The sequence below is a fragment of the Diabrotica undecimpunctata genome, chromosome 5, assembly GCF_040954645.1.
Source record: "Diabrotica undecimpunctata isolate CICGRU chromosome 5, icDiaUnde3, whole genome shotgun sequence".
Lineage (NCBI taxonomy): Eukaryota > Metazoa > Arthropoda > Insecta > Coleoptera > Chrysomelidae > Diabrotica > Diabrotica undecimpunctata.
In genome coordinates, this window is record NC_092807.1 from 98,693,166 (window position 1) to 98,711,850 (window position 18,685).

General features: G+C 33.3%; 2 protein-coding genes across 4 annotated transcripts in view; both read right to left on the bottom strand.

Moving 5' to 3' along the window:
* oys (lysophospholipid acyltransferase 6) overlaps positions 1-18,685 on the bottom strand; it is a 312,406-nt gene that overhangs the window by 204,704 nt on the left and 89,017 nt on the right. The gene's annotated exons all lie outside the window — the stretch shown is intronic.
* LOC140441537 (uncharacterized) overlaps positions 1-18,685 on the bottom strand; it is a 464,737-nt gene that overhangs the window by 20,791 nt on the left and 425,261 nt on the right. For all 3 annotated transcript variants that reach the window (XM_072532320.1, XM_072532322.1, XM_072532321.1), the window contains 2 exons: positions 8,959-9,095; positions 4,754-4,906 (listed from right to left, as the gene is read on the bottom strand). In XM_072532320.1, the coding sequence (XP_072388421.1) occupies positions 4,754-4,906; positions 8,959-9,095 (290 nt within the window). The remainder of the gene's footprint in view (positions 1-4,753; positions 4,907-8,958; positions 9,096-18,685) is intronic.

An 18,685-nucleotide genomic window follows, 5' to 3' on the forward strand; every position in this document is an offset into this window, starting at 1 on the left:
AGTTTACGAACGAAAACACCATAACACTTTACATTAAGGGTTCCCGATATATTGCGTAACTTGCGATTGCGAACGTGGAGAAAAACTCTCCGAAACTTGAAAAGTAGGTCTAAACCCTACAACTATTGCTAATTCACTGGCTTTTCCTAGCTCCTCCGAAATATTTGGCTATGCATTTTGAAGGATCTACCGGTTTAAGGTCAATATGGGCGGAGATTAACATTCTAAGAAATAAGTCAATGCAGGCAAGGAATTTATTTAGGTAACAGATGCGGCGGAAATATTTTTATTTTGTTTTGAAATAGAATTATTTGGTTGGAGATTATTGTTCTCCAACACCCAGTATACCTATATTTATACTATATATTACAACAAAGCTTTTGGTAAAGTTAGACCCAACCAGCTTATCCAATTACGCAAAATGAAGAACTTGGAAATAAGGACATCTCAATTATAAGCAATTTCTATTATAATCAGAACGAATATTCATTGCCAATAATTGTCATTATGGCTTAATTAGGCAAGTAAGATCAGATACCTTCGCAAGAAAAACGTCAAATATATAAAATCTTAATTATTCCGGTATTCACATACGGTTCGGAAACCTGGACAATCTCTAAAAGTAAGTAAAGGTTATTAGCCAGCTTTGAAAGAAAAATTTTGCGCCACATATATAAAGGCACAAAAGAAAATGGAATTTGAGGAAGAAGATGCAACTTTGAACTACACAAAATATACCATGATTTGGATATTATACCCAAAGAGGCTGAAAAGTATCGGCCTATTTGTCATATTTCGACTGCGGGCACATACGCTCGGACTTTTATCTGACGCAAGTGCTCACAGGACAAGGAAACTTATTGTAGGGCTTCGGACACTGTGTCACATACTCGTTTAAAGTGTGTTATATGGGTCAGAGAAAGGAATGAGCTAGACAGAGTGTTTGAGTCAGTGAGAGAGATGGTAGAGACGATCGTAATGGATGAGTGCTGGTGAAAGAAAATCCACAGCTAAGTGAGAAAGATAAATCGGTAGCTAGATGCAGTTCTAGCAGTTATTGCGGTGGCAAAAGAAGGAGAGATTAATCCAAATCTGAGAGGAGTGGAGATTAGCTGGTGCCGGCCACATCGGAATTATGGATGGTAGGGAGGTCCAACTTGTAGCAAAGATGGTCGACGTGATTCTGAAGCGGTTTTTAGTTTAAGGAATCCAGTTTTAGGAATTCATTAAAATAAGACGGCTGCGTTGGATGGGGCATGTGAACAAAATAGAAAAAGGTGAAATAGCAAACAAAATATTTAAACAAGTGCCAGTAAGAAAACGAATAACCGGAAGACCGAAGCTGAGACACATAAAACAAATCGAAAATTATATAACAACCTTAATAATAAAAATCTGGAGAAAAAAGGCATGACATAGATTAGAATGGAGAAGAATACTAGAAGAGGCCAGTCCCAAAAAGGTTGTCTAGCCTGTGACGATAATGATAAGTATCATAAAGCTGTAGTAAAGGAAGGACGTGAGGTATCATATGATATTAAAATGAAATTGAAAGGGGTGACAGAGAAGATGTATACTGTCGGCTATTTTATTCAATATGTATTCAGAAGAAAAGGAAGTAATGAAGGAATCAATAGCAGGCATAAAAGTAAATAAACGGCCCAGTAGCAACATACAGTTTGCAAAAAATACTGAACACTGATAGCTGAAAGTCTACAGGATTTGCAACAAATGATCAATAGAGACAAACAAGACAAAATTTATGGCAATCATAAAGAGACAACACCTTAATTGAGTTTAAGAATACATAGTGAATAAATAACGAAAGTGCAAAATATAAATATGCGGAAACCATAATTAACGAAAATAATCACTACTTATAAAAAGTTAGGCCAAGAATGGAACAAGCAAAAAATGCATTCTACAAAATGAAGAAAGTTCTCTGTAGATGGGATATCATATGTAAAGATAAGACTATTAACATACTATGTTTCTCTTTTTTTTTTAATATGGAATGGAAGCGTAGACTTTACGGAAATGTTTTATACACAAACTGGAAGCATACAGAAGAATGTTGAGAATAAGTGGTTGGATCGTGTCAGAAAGGTCGAGATGTTGAGAAGATTGGAAAAGAGATGGACATACTGAATACCTTAAAATTAGTCATCATTATTATCGTTAACAGTTTTAAGTCCATTGCTAAATATAGGCCTCCCGTAAATAATTCTATTGCATCCGATCCTAAGCACCTTGAATTCAGTTGAGCTAGATGCGCTTCATGCCGTCCGACCACCTTGTTGGAGCACATCCTTGATTATGATAAGCAATTAAAATTAGCATCTTACAAAATTTGGGATATGTCATTAAAGGTAAACATTATAATATCCTTCAAGTAATAATTAAGGGACAAATACAGAAAAAGAAAAGCCAACAGAGAAGACGTATCTAGTGGTCGAATAATTTGAATGCGGTGGGTATTTCCGTGGTAATTGCCATCTTTCTTAAAGGATGATATGACACATGAAGAGGAAGAATAATGGTTGGATGGAAGGAAAAAAAAAGAGAATAGGACAGCCATATCTGTTGGATGGCAGAAACTAGAATAGTTAGAATAGGCCGGAAAGAGTCGTCAATTGAAAAACGAAGTGCAGGTTATTTTACCCGTTTTTATACGGCATTATGATCCAATTTTATTGAAAAATAATAAAAGAGAATAGTACAGACTCTTGATTACTAAATATACGGTCGACCTATTAAATCATTTATCACATATCTTTCATTTAATTGTTTTACAATGGATTTTCAATTACAAAAAATATCGCTTTATATTTTTTCTAACTCTGTGTTAAGTATATATCCTTTTTTAATATACGTGTATATTAAACTTCATCATAAAAGAATTATTGCTTTATTACTTTAGTACAGATGATTCTTTTTCCAGGTACTCAATTATTTTGTCACAAATGCAGTTGTAGATAAGATTTGATATTACGATAAAACCAGTATTCCAGCAAATATATAACTTCTATTATTCGGCTGACATACTTCATTAAAAACTTCCTCTTTTATTTTCCTTCATTTTAATAATAATGCTTGCGTGTTGTTTAATGGTAATGTATTTCTACTTCGTCGTACGGAAGTAATTGTAATCAAGCACGACTTACCATACAACTCTAATTCGGTTTTAACCAACAAACACATAAACTTAGCGGGGAATGCTATAACTCTTTTCAAGGTTACTGGGTAGCATTTGGTGCAGAATGTTTACACATCATTGTAAATTGCGTTGTGGCGATTTCATCAAACCGAAAATCGATAATATAACCTTGCCTAATCTAAATGCATTATAGAATACATTCATGGAGTGTGAAAGTAATCCTATATCTGATTTACAAAAATCAAAACAAAACTTGCAATATTTAAGCATTGTGAATTTTTTTAACGTAATTGTCTCTGACTTTATTTGTGTTTAAAACGATAAAAATTCGAAAGTTACAATATTTCGGTCATGTAATGAGACATTCAGTGAGTTATAACCTTCTACACCTCTTAATACAGGGTAAGATCGCCGGAAGGAGAGGCCCAGGCCGACGAAGAACATCCTGGCTTCGAAATCTCCGAGAATGGTATCAAGAGACCAACGCTAATTTATTTAGAGCCGCCGTAAACAAAGTTATTATTGCCAATATGATCGCCAACGTTCGATAATCGGACAGGGTACTGAAAGAAGAAGAAGATTTGTGTTTAACAATATACTATTAATAATGTTTACTAAATCTTAAATAATATTTTTCAAAATAAAAAATTGTTTTTCTTTAACTCGTTAATGGCTGCGGAAGGAAACAATAATTAGCACATCGCCAACGCTGCTACGCCCTCTACTTTCTTAACTATTATACCAGTAAAGAAAACAAAGCTGAAACAATCTTATACAGGTTTTGAATGTTCTAAAAGGTAAATAAGAGATAAATGATGACAAATCCTTATAGGCGTACAGCTGATTTGGCTTCGTTTTGTAACAATTTTAAAGTGAAAAAATCATTTTTTGCCTATAAAACGTTTCTTAAACATTCTAGAGAAAAATGGTTCAAATAAAATAGATTTTAAAAAGTTTTTTAAATTGTGAATTTTTAAATTGCTTGTTATAGAATATCGACCTTATGTTATTACAAGTTTATAATATAATATGAAACCTTTAATCAGTGTGTTTTGTGAGTGTTGACTTAGGGAGCGGAAACGTTGACTATGATCGGTGTGACTCAAAGGTCGATGGAGTCTGCTATGTTGGGCGTTTCACCGCGATACAAGATCCCAAACCGCCAGCAGAAACGATGATCAGGAGTGACTTATTCTGCAGAGACAATAGCAACACTAAAGTGGAACTGGGCAGGTCACGTATCTTGAATGGCAGATAACAGATGGACAAAGCGTATACTGAAATGAATACAAATCGAAGCAGACGTTGTCCATTAAAACAATGGACTGACTATCTAAAATGTTGCAATAGAACTGGACGCAAGATCGAAAAAGATGAAAAATTATGAGGGAGATCTATTTCCAGCAGTGGACAAGCGAAGATTGATGGATGCATATAATACGATTGTCATATAATCTAAGGTTTTTACATCTAAATTGGTAGCTAGTTTCAACTACTCTTAAGATGTTTTTCACTAGTGTTGATTGAGTCGTTCATGTCCTGCAAATTCAGTGTAGAAAATAAGTATCTAGAAACTAGGTAATAGTAATATTTTACCTTCTAGTCCTACAAAAGCCTTCGGATCAATCGTGTCGATATTGTTTCCTTCTAATTCAAGGGAATTCAACATCGTCAGGTGCGAGAAAACTTTTGCTGGAACCTTCTTTAATTTGTTGTGGGCTAATCCTAATGAATCTAAATTCTTTAGACCTAAAAAAACTCATAGTTTAACATTTTAATAAAATATTTGTCCAAATTATAAGAATGAAACAATGAAAGTCCAGTAACAAGTGTATTGATGTTTAAATACTACTTATTTATATTTTTTGTTTTTTTTTCATCTATACACTAGAACAAGACAATTAAATTCGATTAATAAGGAGCTATTAACTATTATAGCAAAACTGTCAATACATCATAACGTATCACAAACGGTGTCTAGTCTCGAACTAATAAATAATTAAAGTAGAGGTAGTGAATTATCTAAACGGCTAGGACTCATGCATGGGCAAAATACAAATTTACGCTTCGACCGTAGGGGAAAGTGGGCCATGTTGAGACATTTTTCATATTTTTGAAATGCAATTATTGAATTTATTTATATAAAAGGCTATGTTGACAAGGCACACCGTTTGTTCAGTAAACTAACGACGCCATCTAGGAAAGAAATCTGAACTACCACCATTTGATATTTCATTTATATTTTGTTTTTGAAACGATACGTTTAATTAATATTACAAAAAATATTAATTACATAATAATATAATAAATAAATATTATTATTAATATTTTTAAGGTACGATTTAATACAAAATATTTTAAAGCTTTATGTTAGTTTAGATTTAAAATCCTAACGCCATCTAAACAAAGAAATCGGAACTAATGACATTCCAGTAGAGAAATAATATTTGATGCAGAATTGAACATTTTAATTTTTGTAATAATAAAGACTTTTTTAAAAGGTTACGATTAAGTAAACCGACAGTGATCTATATTCTGAGAAAATATTGTAAATAGTTATTAATAAACGATTATAAAAGTAGGTGTATACATATTTTCATTTATTTATAGCCCTTTTCCATCATATTGATAGCACATTATGTATGCAAATCCTCAACAGGTCAAAAAACCATAGGCGTCAATATTTTATGATGCCGTCAACAATTCATTATCTTTTAAAAAATCTTCTGTAAAATAAGTGTCCACTAATATCATTATACCTTTTTTGTGTGTAAAAAACGTCGGTATATATGCCACAAGATTATTGTTAATTATACACGGGTGATTAACAAAAGAATTCAATGTTTCACGAAATAAATTAATGTAAACAGTAATTTAAAGGTGATTATTGTTTTCTATATAAGTTATCGCCTGACACAAGAAGAATACCTTCTTTGAACGATTACCTGGAATTACTGATAAGGCTTCACTAATGATAGTTTAAGTAGTTTTTATGCCACATTACAGCTTATGCCAATAATATAAATTAGAAATTGTTTGCATCTTCCATTTAGTTTGTAGATGTACATTGTTCATTTCTTACCTACCTACGTTTTTGGTGTCGATATTTTGTTATTTGCATTTAAAAATGACGTCGACAACAGGTTTTATCCCGGTTAAGTGTAGTTTTAAAGGTGTCTTTAGTCTAAGAGAGAAAAATATAATATTAAATGTACACGATGCACTTGTACATCAACGCCCTTTAAGTAATGTTCGTGAAATCGTTAACATGTGTTCAAATATGACAGGGGTTGGAGAAGTAACAATTTATAGATTCCTAAAAGAAAGAAAAGGAGGAACTGTTTCATCTCCCAAGAAGAGTGGAGGGAGTAAACCCTTGGAAATTGAAGAAATACATAAAAACATGATAAGACGCAGCGTCCACTCATTTTTTTTAACAAAGAATTTCCAACATTGGACAAAATCCAAACATTAATTAGAGAAAACGAAGAGTTTGCCAATCATAAGCAACAAGAAATTATGGGGACTATTGAGAGAGATGGGATTTCGTTGGCAAAAGAATAAAAGAAAATCCGTTTTAATTGAAAAAGGTTACATTGTATGTTGGAGACGAGATTATCTAAGAACTATTAAAAAGTACTGAGAAGAAGGGAAAACAATTTTTTATTTGGACCAGACTTGGCTAAATGAAGGTCATACTGTACCATATCTATGTATGGGTTGATACAAATGTGAAAAGTTCCCGTCAGGCATTCATCGAAGGTGTATCTACTGGAATAAACAATATTTCCGTTGGAAAAGGACGCAGACTCATAATAACCCATATTGGAAACGAATACGGTTTTGTCAATGGTGGATTTTTAAGTTTTGCCTCAAAATCAACCAAAGATTACCACGAGGAAATGACTGCTGACGTTTTTGAAGAATATTTTGAGCAAATGTTGGATTTAATTCCAAAAAATTCTGTCATAGTCATGGATAATGCTAGTTACTATTCAAGACTAGCAGAAAAATTGCCAACAACGGCATGGAAAAAAGGACAGATAATCGAATTGTTGGATAAACACGCAATTGAGTACAAGGAGAATTCGACAAAAAATGAATTATTACCTATTGTAAGGCAACATAAAACAGCTTATAAAAAATATATAATTGATGAAATGGCATTAAACCGTGATGTAATTATTTTACGTTTATCCCCATACCACTGTGATCTGAATCCGATAGAAAATATAATATATTAGATATAATATATAATATAATATAATAATATGGTCTATATTATAGACCATATTATGGTCTCAAGTAAAGGGTGAAATCGGATGCAACAACAAAACTTTTAAATTAGAAGTCTTACAACAATTATTAGAACATTCCTTATCAAAAGTAACTCCAGAAAATTGGAAAAATGCTGTTAGTCATGCTCACAAGGAAGAAAATAAAATGTGGAATTTGGATAATATGACTGATGCAATGCTGGAACCGGTAATAATTAACATTGGAGTTGAAGATTCCTTAGATTCTGAAGAAAGCAGTGAATCTGAAATGAAATTTGATTAAAATAATATTCATTTTTCTACAAATCGGCACCTGTTACGGCCACAAATTATTTTATATATAACCAATAAAATAAACATCTTACATTTCTTGAAAATTCATTAGTACCTGTTAATCTCCATCACTCCGACACCGGCAACTTTATTTAGGGATTAGTAACCCTCAAAACTATTGTATTCTATTCTGCTTCAACCTTTATACCTGGTGCTCATACTCAATTTAAAATTGTTTTCCTATATACTGTAAACTTGTTGACAAATATCTATTTTTCATTGAGTCACCCGTATCAACAGTTTAGGGATTTGCATACATAATGTGCTATCAATATGATGGAAATGGACTATAGTTTAGGAATTCAATATTTTCATAATCTTGATAATTAAAAAATGGATATATATATATATATATATATATATATATATATATATATATATATATAATATAGTATATTATAAAACAATAATGGTAGTATTGGATTCCAAAATGAAACATATGCACATAGTACTTAGATTGTTAGATTTTTTTAATAATTATAAAATACATTCAATTATATATAAAAAAGACTCAGAGTAAGTATACACAATATCCAGAATGTAGTAGGAAATTTTCAAAACTCTCAATAAATCGGCTATATAATATATGGAATATTGATTTTAAATACTGAAAATTTCATGATCCTCCTTAAATATGTTTTTCTAGGTACCTACCAGGTAGGAATACATAATTCTATATTCTTGATAAGAAGTTTAAATGGAAATAACAGAAATGGGTTCTTAGAGCAGCCAAACTTAGAATAACCCAAAGACGAATGAAACTCTCGCTACTTGGACTAACTCCCGAAGACAGAGTTACAAACGAAGAAATAAGAAGGACAGGCGTCACCAGACGTGAACACCACGTGCTGACAGAAGAAGTAGATGATGACGATGTAGACCCCTACACAATGGACAGACGATGTCAGTTCACTTTAAATTGGCCGCAGGAAGCTCAAGACCGACAGAGCAGGAAGAAATTAGGAGAGTCCTATGTTCAACTTAGGACGCAGAAGGCTGGACGATGATGATAATACGATTACTACTTTTTATTTTTAGTTGCGAAATATCCTGTAAAGCAAATGCATACATTGTTAGCATATCTTTAATTTTCTATATTCCTTAACAGTATACTTTAGCGGTAGTAACGTTCTGTTGTATTTATACATTTACTTTAGAGGTTACAAGAAATCCCTTTTTTTATATACTTACCTTCAAAATCTCCTTCTTTGATATCACTAATTCTGTTCTCCTGCATTTCCAATTTTTTAAGCATATCCAGTATTGCGAGGGATGGTTGTGGTACTTTCGTTAAACCATTTGCCCCCAAATTCAATCGTTTTAGTTTTCTAAAAATGGATATTAAAGAATAAACACATAATTACATTTTATTACAATCGTCATCGTAGTATGGTGATGTACCGCAAACAAAAATAAAAATAATGTTTATCAGAAAGTAATAAGTTTATTCAACTTTTTTTATAAATAACATTTTTGAGTTTATTTCTTTGGTTTTTTCTATTAATTTTTAGACACATCATTTAATTTTAATGCGGTATGAAGTTCGCCTGGTCAGCTAGTAATATCTACAATTTTTTATTCTACCGGCATTCTATACCTTCGGATGCCAGTAAGTTTTATGGACTATTCTGCCGAGACTAGTTGAGCGATCTATATTGATGAAATTATTTCGTGAAAACTTGGCTTGCCTGTAAAACATGCATTGGTCATACTCGTAACGCTACTGTAATAGTAACATATCATACCACACTTAAGATAGTCATAGCTACAATAGCTTACCAGGACCATTACCCTTGAACTCTGACGACATTCACTGACCTGACGTTTTTTTGTTAATTTTCACGTACTTACAAAATTACTTCCGATATTTATAGCGTTTTGTTTTAAACGAAATTTCTAGTTGCAGTTAAAATTGGATTTCTATATTTTATTGACGTGTATATAAATTTTCTTTGTTATTAGTTTTCCTAAGTAAAAGCTTTTGTGATGATAAAATACCTAAATAAATATCTACCACTCAATTATTGTCAGAACAATTTAATATGTCAGGAGAAAAGGCCAGTTTATTTTAATAATAAAGAAACATTATCTTTTATTTTTATCGAAGTAGAAAACCTGACTTTTTATTATTGACTGATCGAAATAGGATTATATTGCTTTTTTACTGCTTCATAAAGGTATTACTTTGTCATACTTCAATAAAAACAGTCATAAATGTACGATATTATTTAGTTTCTAATCCCCCGAACATGAATAAATAAATAAAGCAGATATACGTTTGGAATTTAATTTCAATGTAGTGCTACTGCCATTCATACGCTTGTACGTATTTCGACTTTATTAGATCTCCCCAGAGCGACCCTTTTCTGTCTAAAAACTTACCAAGGGTTGAAAGACAAAGAGTTGAAAGTAAGTAAAATTTTAACTTTTTTGTAACTATACACGTAAAAGAAGTTATCACAAATAAAATCGGTAGACTAGTAAATGGTGGGAGAAAAATCGCATTGCTCCTGTAGTGATCCTTTCCCAAGTTAATATGCTTCTTTTCTAACTTGGCTGCACCGTACTGAAGACGACACAGCTGAGCTTCACAAGTAGCTCAGCTCAGTCTATATTGCAGCAGGAGATAGTGTGGTTATTTAATGTATTGTCGGCAGGAAGGAAAACTTTTCTGGAAATTCGGGGATCCAAATTTTTACCAATCACAGATTCAACTGGTAAAGATAGGCGTCATAAAAGGCTTTGTGAAGGACTTTTTAATTGAAAAAATGGTAATTCATACAAGCAATCATAACTTGAAACATATGTAAACGGACAATAGCAGTCTAGTGGCTAGATGCAAAGATGTTGAGAAAGAAGAACTTAAACAATTCTTTGTGTTGTATAATTTTTCTCTTTATCATCGCATAAATATGTCGTATAATATATTTATTTCCATTCTTAGTTGGCATTTTGCTAATATTTAACCAAACAGTAATAGCAAAACTAAAAAAAATATTCCACTTTTAAAGAATATTGTAGATAGTTTTTTAGTTTATACATCACTGGTGGAATACTTGTGGTGGATGAATCTATGATAAAATGTCATGGAAGGCTTTAGATAAAAACATACAATGTATCAAAAGCGAGTAGGTATGGTGTCAAGGTTTATAAATTATGAACTGTCAACAGCTACACTTGGTCATATGAACTTTATCCAGGATCTCAATTAGAAACTCCTGATAAACCCGCAACAACTATTGTTAAACTATGTGAATGTTTATTGAATGAAGGGCGCCTCGTTATTGCAGATAACTGTTAGAACAGCAGTATTAACAAGCGTTTTGAAGGATCACAAAACAGATTTAGGTAAATCTTTAAGAAAAAACAGAGTGAATTTACCACTATGTGTAACAAAATTCAAGTTACAGAAATGAGGGGTAATCGCAAGACAAAAGGATGACAGTATTGAAATGGCTTAATAAACGAAATGTCCTGATGCTTGTGACATTCCATGGAGAAAATATTATGGAAATTACCACGAAAAGAATGGGAATAAAAATGAAACTTACTGCAATTGTTGCATATAATAATTCCAAAAAAGAAATACATATTTTTGACCAACTTGCATCAGCCGCTCTAGATAAAAGTTTAACATGGTATAAGAAACTGGCCGATGATTACATTATGTTATATTTGTGGACACAACAGTTGAATCATCAAGACCACCGATGCAAGGTCCTTTAAGGCATTATTTAGAAGAGATTCCGAGACCGAATAACACATTTGTGCGAAAACGATGTTAAATGTGCTACAAAAAAATAAAATCAATAGGCGCACCATTAAAAACTAAACAGGTTCATACATTGTTTTTAATGTTTTTATTCATCTTTGGCTGATTGTTTTAAATCAGGCCATTAGACAATAAATTGGTTCCATTTATAAATGATAATTATTGTATAACATACCTCATAAATTATTATATATTTTTGTTTCTATATAAATGGTAATTATTTTATAAAATACCTAATAAATAAAGCTCGGATTTATAGGCAACAAAAATTGAAGAAAAAGGCGCCTATATAGGCAAAGATTTTTATTAAAAAAGGCAAGAATATTAACATTTAGGCAAAATATAGGCAATAAAGGAATATAACTTATTATTTATTGTACCAAGTGAATTAACGTAATATTAACTTAAAGCAGGTATATTTACACATCATAATCATAACATTAGTATAAATAAACTAGTAACTAAATAACTGTAAATTAATAATTAAACATTGTAACCACTTAAAATTTTATCATTAATAGAAACAACTAAATGTTTTTTTTCAATATTTTCGGTCTTAAAACTATGTCTTCGATCACCTAAAATTAATTTGTACATTGAAAACGAACGTTCGACATCGACAGATGTAATTGAAGCCTATTTCAGAGCAGATAATAAATCTGGCATAATTTGAAATTCCTCGGAAAATGTCCCATTCAAAACTTTAGCAACATTAGATAAAAACGAAAAACTTTCATGCTTGTCGAAAACATTTCATTTTTTTTTAATTGACCGTTACTTCCAGGTGCCGATTTAATTTTCGTCTTTAAATTATCTTTTAATTTTACTGACTCACATAAATTTATCTCTTGTTTTTCTAATAAGGTAATTGTGGTAACTATTAATTTATAATTGTCATTGATATAAGCGAATTCCTGTTTTAATTTGGGATTTTTTAATATTTTTTTTGCTTCTCGAATGGCTTCGAAAATATCATCATCAAATTCTGACATAACTAATTCTATTTCATTGCAGTGTTCAAAGTAAAAAGAACTGCTTCGAGCCAGGTTCCCAACCTTGTAATTACTGGTTTAGGTGGCAAAGGGACACCGGGAAGTCTTTCTTTATATATTTGCACCCTCAACGAAGCCTTTTCAAAAACTTTTTTCATAAAATTTATAAAATTATTTACCAACGGAAACAGATTTCTTATTTCTTCAGCAATTCTATTTACCCCGTGGGCTACACAAGTGCAATGAATTAAATTAGGATAAAAAATCTTTAAATTAACAGCAGCTTATAACATATATGCCGCAGCATCTGAAAGCAATAAAACTATTTTTTTCACTGGTATAGCGTTGGGTAAAAAGAGGTTTGTTAAACTATCTTGTATAAATCGACTTATTGTTAAATTGTTTGTTTTTTCCAATTCTTTAACGGCAACTAAATAAGATTTTCCGGCGCAAATAAGTTTGAAGTTTTCGTTCAAAATTCCAATCATTAAATTAGCTATATACCTGCCGCATACATCTGTCGTTTCATCCACGATAATATACAAAAAATTGCCCTCTAACTCTCGCTTAACTTTTGAAATACATTCCACATAACATTTTTCCACAGTATGTTTTCTCAATGTACTCTCGTCCAGTAAGGATTTATTAAGATATTTTTCGAAAAAGCATCTTATATACTAAAACGCTAAGCCCTTTTCTTGTCCACCACTTTACTCAAAAACCATATTAGATAATTAAAATATTTTTTCGGAATATTATTAGTATTACGTATGAGATTGTCAAGATATACTTTTGGTACAAAAATTCACTTCTGGTTTTGAGATGACCGGAAGTTAAAATTTACTTTAAGTTTTAGACCCCACAATGTATATATGGATCGAAAGGTCTCGTCGAGACGAATCTAAATATGTACTTCCGGTTGCGATCCGACACCGGAAGTGACCCGAAACGCGCATAAAACGTCAAGATAGAGCAAATCTGACACCGGATTCGTGATCAGCATGCAAAATTAACTGCTAAATGATATCCATGTCGACATTTTTGATGAACTAAAAATTGCATTCCGGTTTTGAGGTCGACTTCCGGTTTCGTTTTTATTAGTCAAATCAATAAAGAATTCAACGTAGAGTTCAAAAATGTAAGTTCACGATATTATCATTTATAATTTTTGAGTTATTGATAAAAATATTTTTACTTCCGGTCGATGTCGAGTTGGTCCGCTAGTTTAAAACTAGGGTTATTAACTTTATACAGAGGAATGTTGGATGCAATCATCATCTGGCATAAATCAAATTTAAATGCGCCTTCCTCCTTTTTTTTGAACTGCTTAAACTATCCCGCAGAGATATTTGGGCTAACTTAGAGGAATTAAATTTTTTCAAATTACGTTTATGAAGTGGGGTTCCACAATGCTGGTCAATAAAGTACAAACAAAACTAAACTAGGATATAGCAATTTGTGACTAAACTCTGATACAGTAACCGACTACAACTGATAATAAACTAATAAAGCCTAGGGATTTCCAAATAGTTAACCCTCAAGTCTCGATCAGGTACATTTTCCTAGAAATCTGTTATATAAACAAACCATTGATATTTTATTATTGACCCAAAATTTTATTATAGAATGGTTTATTAATAGAATAATATCATGGGTAGTACCATGAAATTTTAAAAAAGGCACAAATAGGCGGAATTTACGAAAAAAGACAAAAAGTGCAAAAAACAATTTTAATAGGCAAAAAAGGCATTTTGCCTATAATCCGAGCTTTACTAATAAACATTTTTGTGTTATTATTTTACCCTACTAATTTTACCCTAACTAAAAATTTTAAGAGTTGTTATTGCCTCAAAAATTTCAGAAAATGTCACGCTCAAGAGGTGTCACCAGAAAAAGTTGAGGAAAGAGAATACCGGGATACACAAATTTGTGCATCAATCGGGGTAGATTCAACACGTTCAAGTAGAAGCGTTGCTAGGGAGTTAGATGTTAGCAAAAAAACAGCACTACAAGGCCTAAAACCACCGGTGCTGGGAAGAACAGAGATTTCATTTGCCAAAGAAACAAAATACCTTGGGGTATATTTTGATCATAGGCTTACATGAAATACACAGTCTAAAAACCACACAGAAGGCTTCACCACACAGATGTCCTTGGGCAGATGTAGGAGAATGTGCGGTAAGAATTGGGGACTTAACCCCAAAATGACTCTATGGTTATATACAAGGGTTATTAGACCCATGATAACCTATGGCTCGGTGACGTGGTGGACAAAGACGCAGCAAGTGGGAGCAATAAGGCTGCTAGGTAATACACAAAGGCTAGCATGCTTGTGTATTACGGGGGCCTTAAAAACAACTCCTACTGCATCGCTGGAAGTCCTGTTGAATCTACCACCACTTCATATCTTTATACAGGGCGAAGCCAGATCCGTGATGCACAGATTAATCCATAGTCAGCGACATATAAGCCAGATGCATGGTACTGACAACAGAAAGCTAATCGAGGAGCTAAAAGCCGATATTGTGATGGGGAAACCTATCGATGCAACAGTTACGAGATATAGCTTTAACAATAAGTTCACAATTAAGATACCAGGCAGGGAAGACTGGAATAAAGGTGTACCCATACAAGCTGCTGCTACCTGGTACACGGATGGCTCAAAAACATCGGAGGGTGTGGGAGCCGGCATAGTAGGGACAAATCAAGGGATACATTGCCCGGTAAGTCTATCTAAGGATGTGACAGTTTTCCAAGCGGAAATAACTGCAATCCATCACTGCGTGGAAGAAATAGAAAGGCAGGAAAGAACGTTCTGTTCAGTTGCCATCTTCACAGATAGTCAGGCAGCGCTTAAGGCACTCAATTCTGTAGAGGTCAATTCTAAGCTAGTATGGGATTGCGTGTGTGCCCTAAATAAACTAGGAGATCGTAGCAAGGTTACGGTAGCCTGGGTACCGGGGCACGAGGGTCATAAGGGCAATGAAAAAGCAGATGAAATGGCCAAACAAGGCTCATCATTGCCATTCATTGGACCGGAACCCTTCTGCGGAGTTGCTAAATCAGTAACAAGAACGGCTACAAGGAAGTGGGTAGCTCGCAAATCTCTGGAATGGTGGAGGAATTCACCAGGACAAAGACAGGTTCAGTTCATTACGGAACATTCGCCAAAATTTACGGCAGACCTAATAAGCAAAGACAGGAAAACAGTCAAGGTCATAGTAGGTCTTCTAACAGGGCACTGTAAGCTGAATAGGCACTTGAAGCTGATGGGATTATCAGATGATGATCTGTGCAGATTCTGTCACCTCGAAGAAGAAACAGCAGAGCACATTTTATGCCAGTGTAACAGTCTGGCAAATGTGCGGTTCTTTGCATTAGGAGAAGAAAATCCACCGGCAAATAGCTACATGGAAGGTACAGTCTCGAAGCTACTAGACTTTATAAAAAGGGTCAGGCTAGAGAATGTTATCTAGGACTAGAGGACCACAATAGATCTGAAAAGGTCGCAGTGGAATAGGCCGAAAGGCCACCTCTCTTAATCTAATCTAATCTAGATGTTAGCAATGTTACTGTAACGAAAGTGTGTAAAAGCACGGTTACAAGAATTTTAAATATTCTATAACGCAGCAGCTTTATCCAGACGACTACTTTCGAAGAATGGAGTTTTGTGAAACTCTAATAACGGAGGCTAACGATAAAATTATATTAAAAATATTTTATTTACTGAGGAATCTCTGTTTCGTTAGTAGGGAGACACAATCGTTCCATTACGAGGTACTGGGCGCGGGAAAACCAGCACAGAAATGTTGTTTATCGAACTCAACGTCCTCAAAAAGTTAACTTCTCGCATACATAGATTTCAAAGATTTAGGCGGCCAAAATTATATTTGGTATAATTGTGGTTCTACGTTCAATTAAATTAAAGGAAAAGTATATATTTTTTACAACAAACATATATTTGTCATGTTATAAAAAACAACAGTAATAGTTACAACACTCTCCATTGACTCTGTGTTTGGGTCAGGAGTAATAAAAGTTCAATCGTTTCAGATAGAAATGCCTTGCGTGAAGATTTTTTATTTGTCTCAAGCAACTAATGAAGGGATTTTAACTTAACAAAAGCCTATAATATACATCCAAGTTAAACTCTTCCCTAGAAAACTTTCTAGCAAAATTTAACCGGTATGATCGGAAATGTTTGTTCCGGGCTTTTGCAGCTTTTTCTGATAGCTCTCCTATTGGAAGTAGCGAACTTTTTATGATTTAGCTTCCATCTATCAATAGCTTGTGCATAGTTGGCCTCATTGGATTCCAACCATACAGTTTCACGTACAATTTTGCTATTTCGTACGCATACGTATCATATTTTTCAGCATCTATTTTGTGGTCACTTGAAATAGTTTCTAAAATTACCTTGATTCTGCGAATCATATCAAAGCTAATACCTGTAATGTCTGAAGCCAATTCGGGATTTTCAAAAAATCTGCGGCTTGTGTTGCCATCATTGGTGTTGCCAAAGTTGTCCTTTGGCATGTCAACGAATAGCCCAATTTCATTCCGAAACCTCTCCTGAATTTCTGACTCCTTTTGGGCTTATAATGCCTTTTCTTTTTTACTTTTTCTTTCCCTTTTTTTACAGGTAGTTTATACGCAAGGTGTATAATACTTTCAAAAATACGGATCCGTGCGTGTAATATTGACAACCCGAATTCCAAAGCTTGAGGGTTTACAGCATTTTTCATTACAAATCATTAAAGTTCTTTGAGGTAGCTCCACAAATGTAGCACTGGGATGTTAACTTTGTGTCAACAATTATTGTCATAACAATTATATAGTTCAGTTGTTTAAGGGACTCCTGTACATGTTTTTTCTCTTCTTTAGTTCCATCCGTTGTTTCTTTTAGAAATCTAAATCGAATGGCGGTTCTATGTCCTGTTGTCTGCAACACAGATTTAGCAGCGTGGACAATAACCTCATTACCTACGGACGCACTTATTTCTTCCGTTTTTCTTCAGTTACTACGCTCACTTAATTCTCCAAAAGACTTGGGTTGTCGACCTTGATTGAAAGCTGTTACAATGGGAATCTCGAATGTCCTTTTTAACCACGATTGGTTTTTTTTTCAGGAACACATCAAGGTGTTTTTTTTTGCTTTTGCCCATTGTTGCTTAATTTGTGATTTTATATTAGAATGAACAGCAACAGTTTGTCGTGTTCAAAATTAATGATAAATAATGTGAACTGAGTTTTTCAACAATAGTTCTTACCTATATTATAGCAATCCATCACAATTAAATCAAAACAATTAGCTTGAAATGAATAATGCGCTTAAGAAAGTTATAAGTTTAGGAGAGCGTCGAAAACTAACACGTACACACTCGTTCACTGTCGAATTCGAATGACCGGAGGCCAACTCCTGCGCTTCGGTCGCTGGTGGTGGGGATGTTATATTGGAGCTGGAACTGTTGACTCATCGGAACGGTTGATATAAGGTTATAACAGTTGGTATAATATAGCTTACCGTTATTTCGACTTTTTAAAAATGACTTGTTTGCCTAAATATCTAAAATCTATGGATGTGTGTCTGCATCTCTGGACTGGCGTTTTAGGAGACCACATAATAGGTCCATTTTTTATTGAGGGCAACTTGAATAGTAGAGTATACCTCGATTTGTTACAGAATCTGTTCTTACACCTATGGACTTCTTTTTTTGGGGACATTTAAAAAGCATGATCTATGATCATCCTAATACTCCAGTCACTGTGGAGGAAAAGAGGTCAATACCTCTAAATTTTTTATAACTGAATCGATTTCGCTAAAAATTTGGAATTAGGCTTATCTTACCTCCCTCTTCAAAAGTTATATATGCGCTAGTTGAGCTTTTTATTTTGTGAAATACCCTTATTGAAAATAATAAAAAAATGTATACTAAAGCATTTTATGGATTTAAATCGTGTTAAATTAGGTAATTGAAATATTGTCAATTATAATAATGGATATTGTGTACATTCTCAAACAGGTTCAAACGCTTTTGTAGTGCATTTATATCATCTACAATGTAATTCTCTGCTTATATAAAATAATTATGGTTGATTGCAACACTTCAACCCTTAAAAACTACCCAATATGTCAAAATATATAAAAAAATCT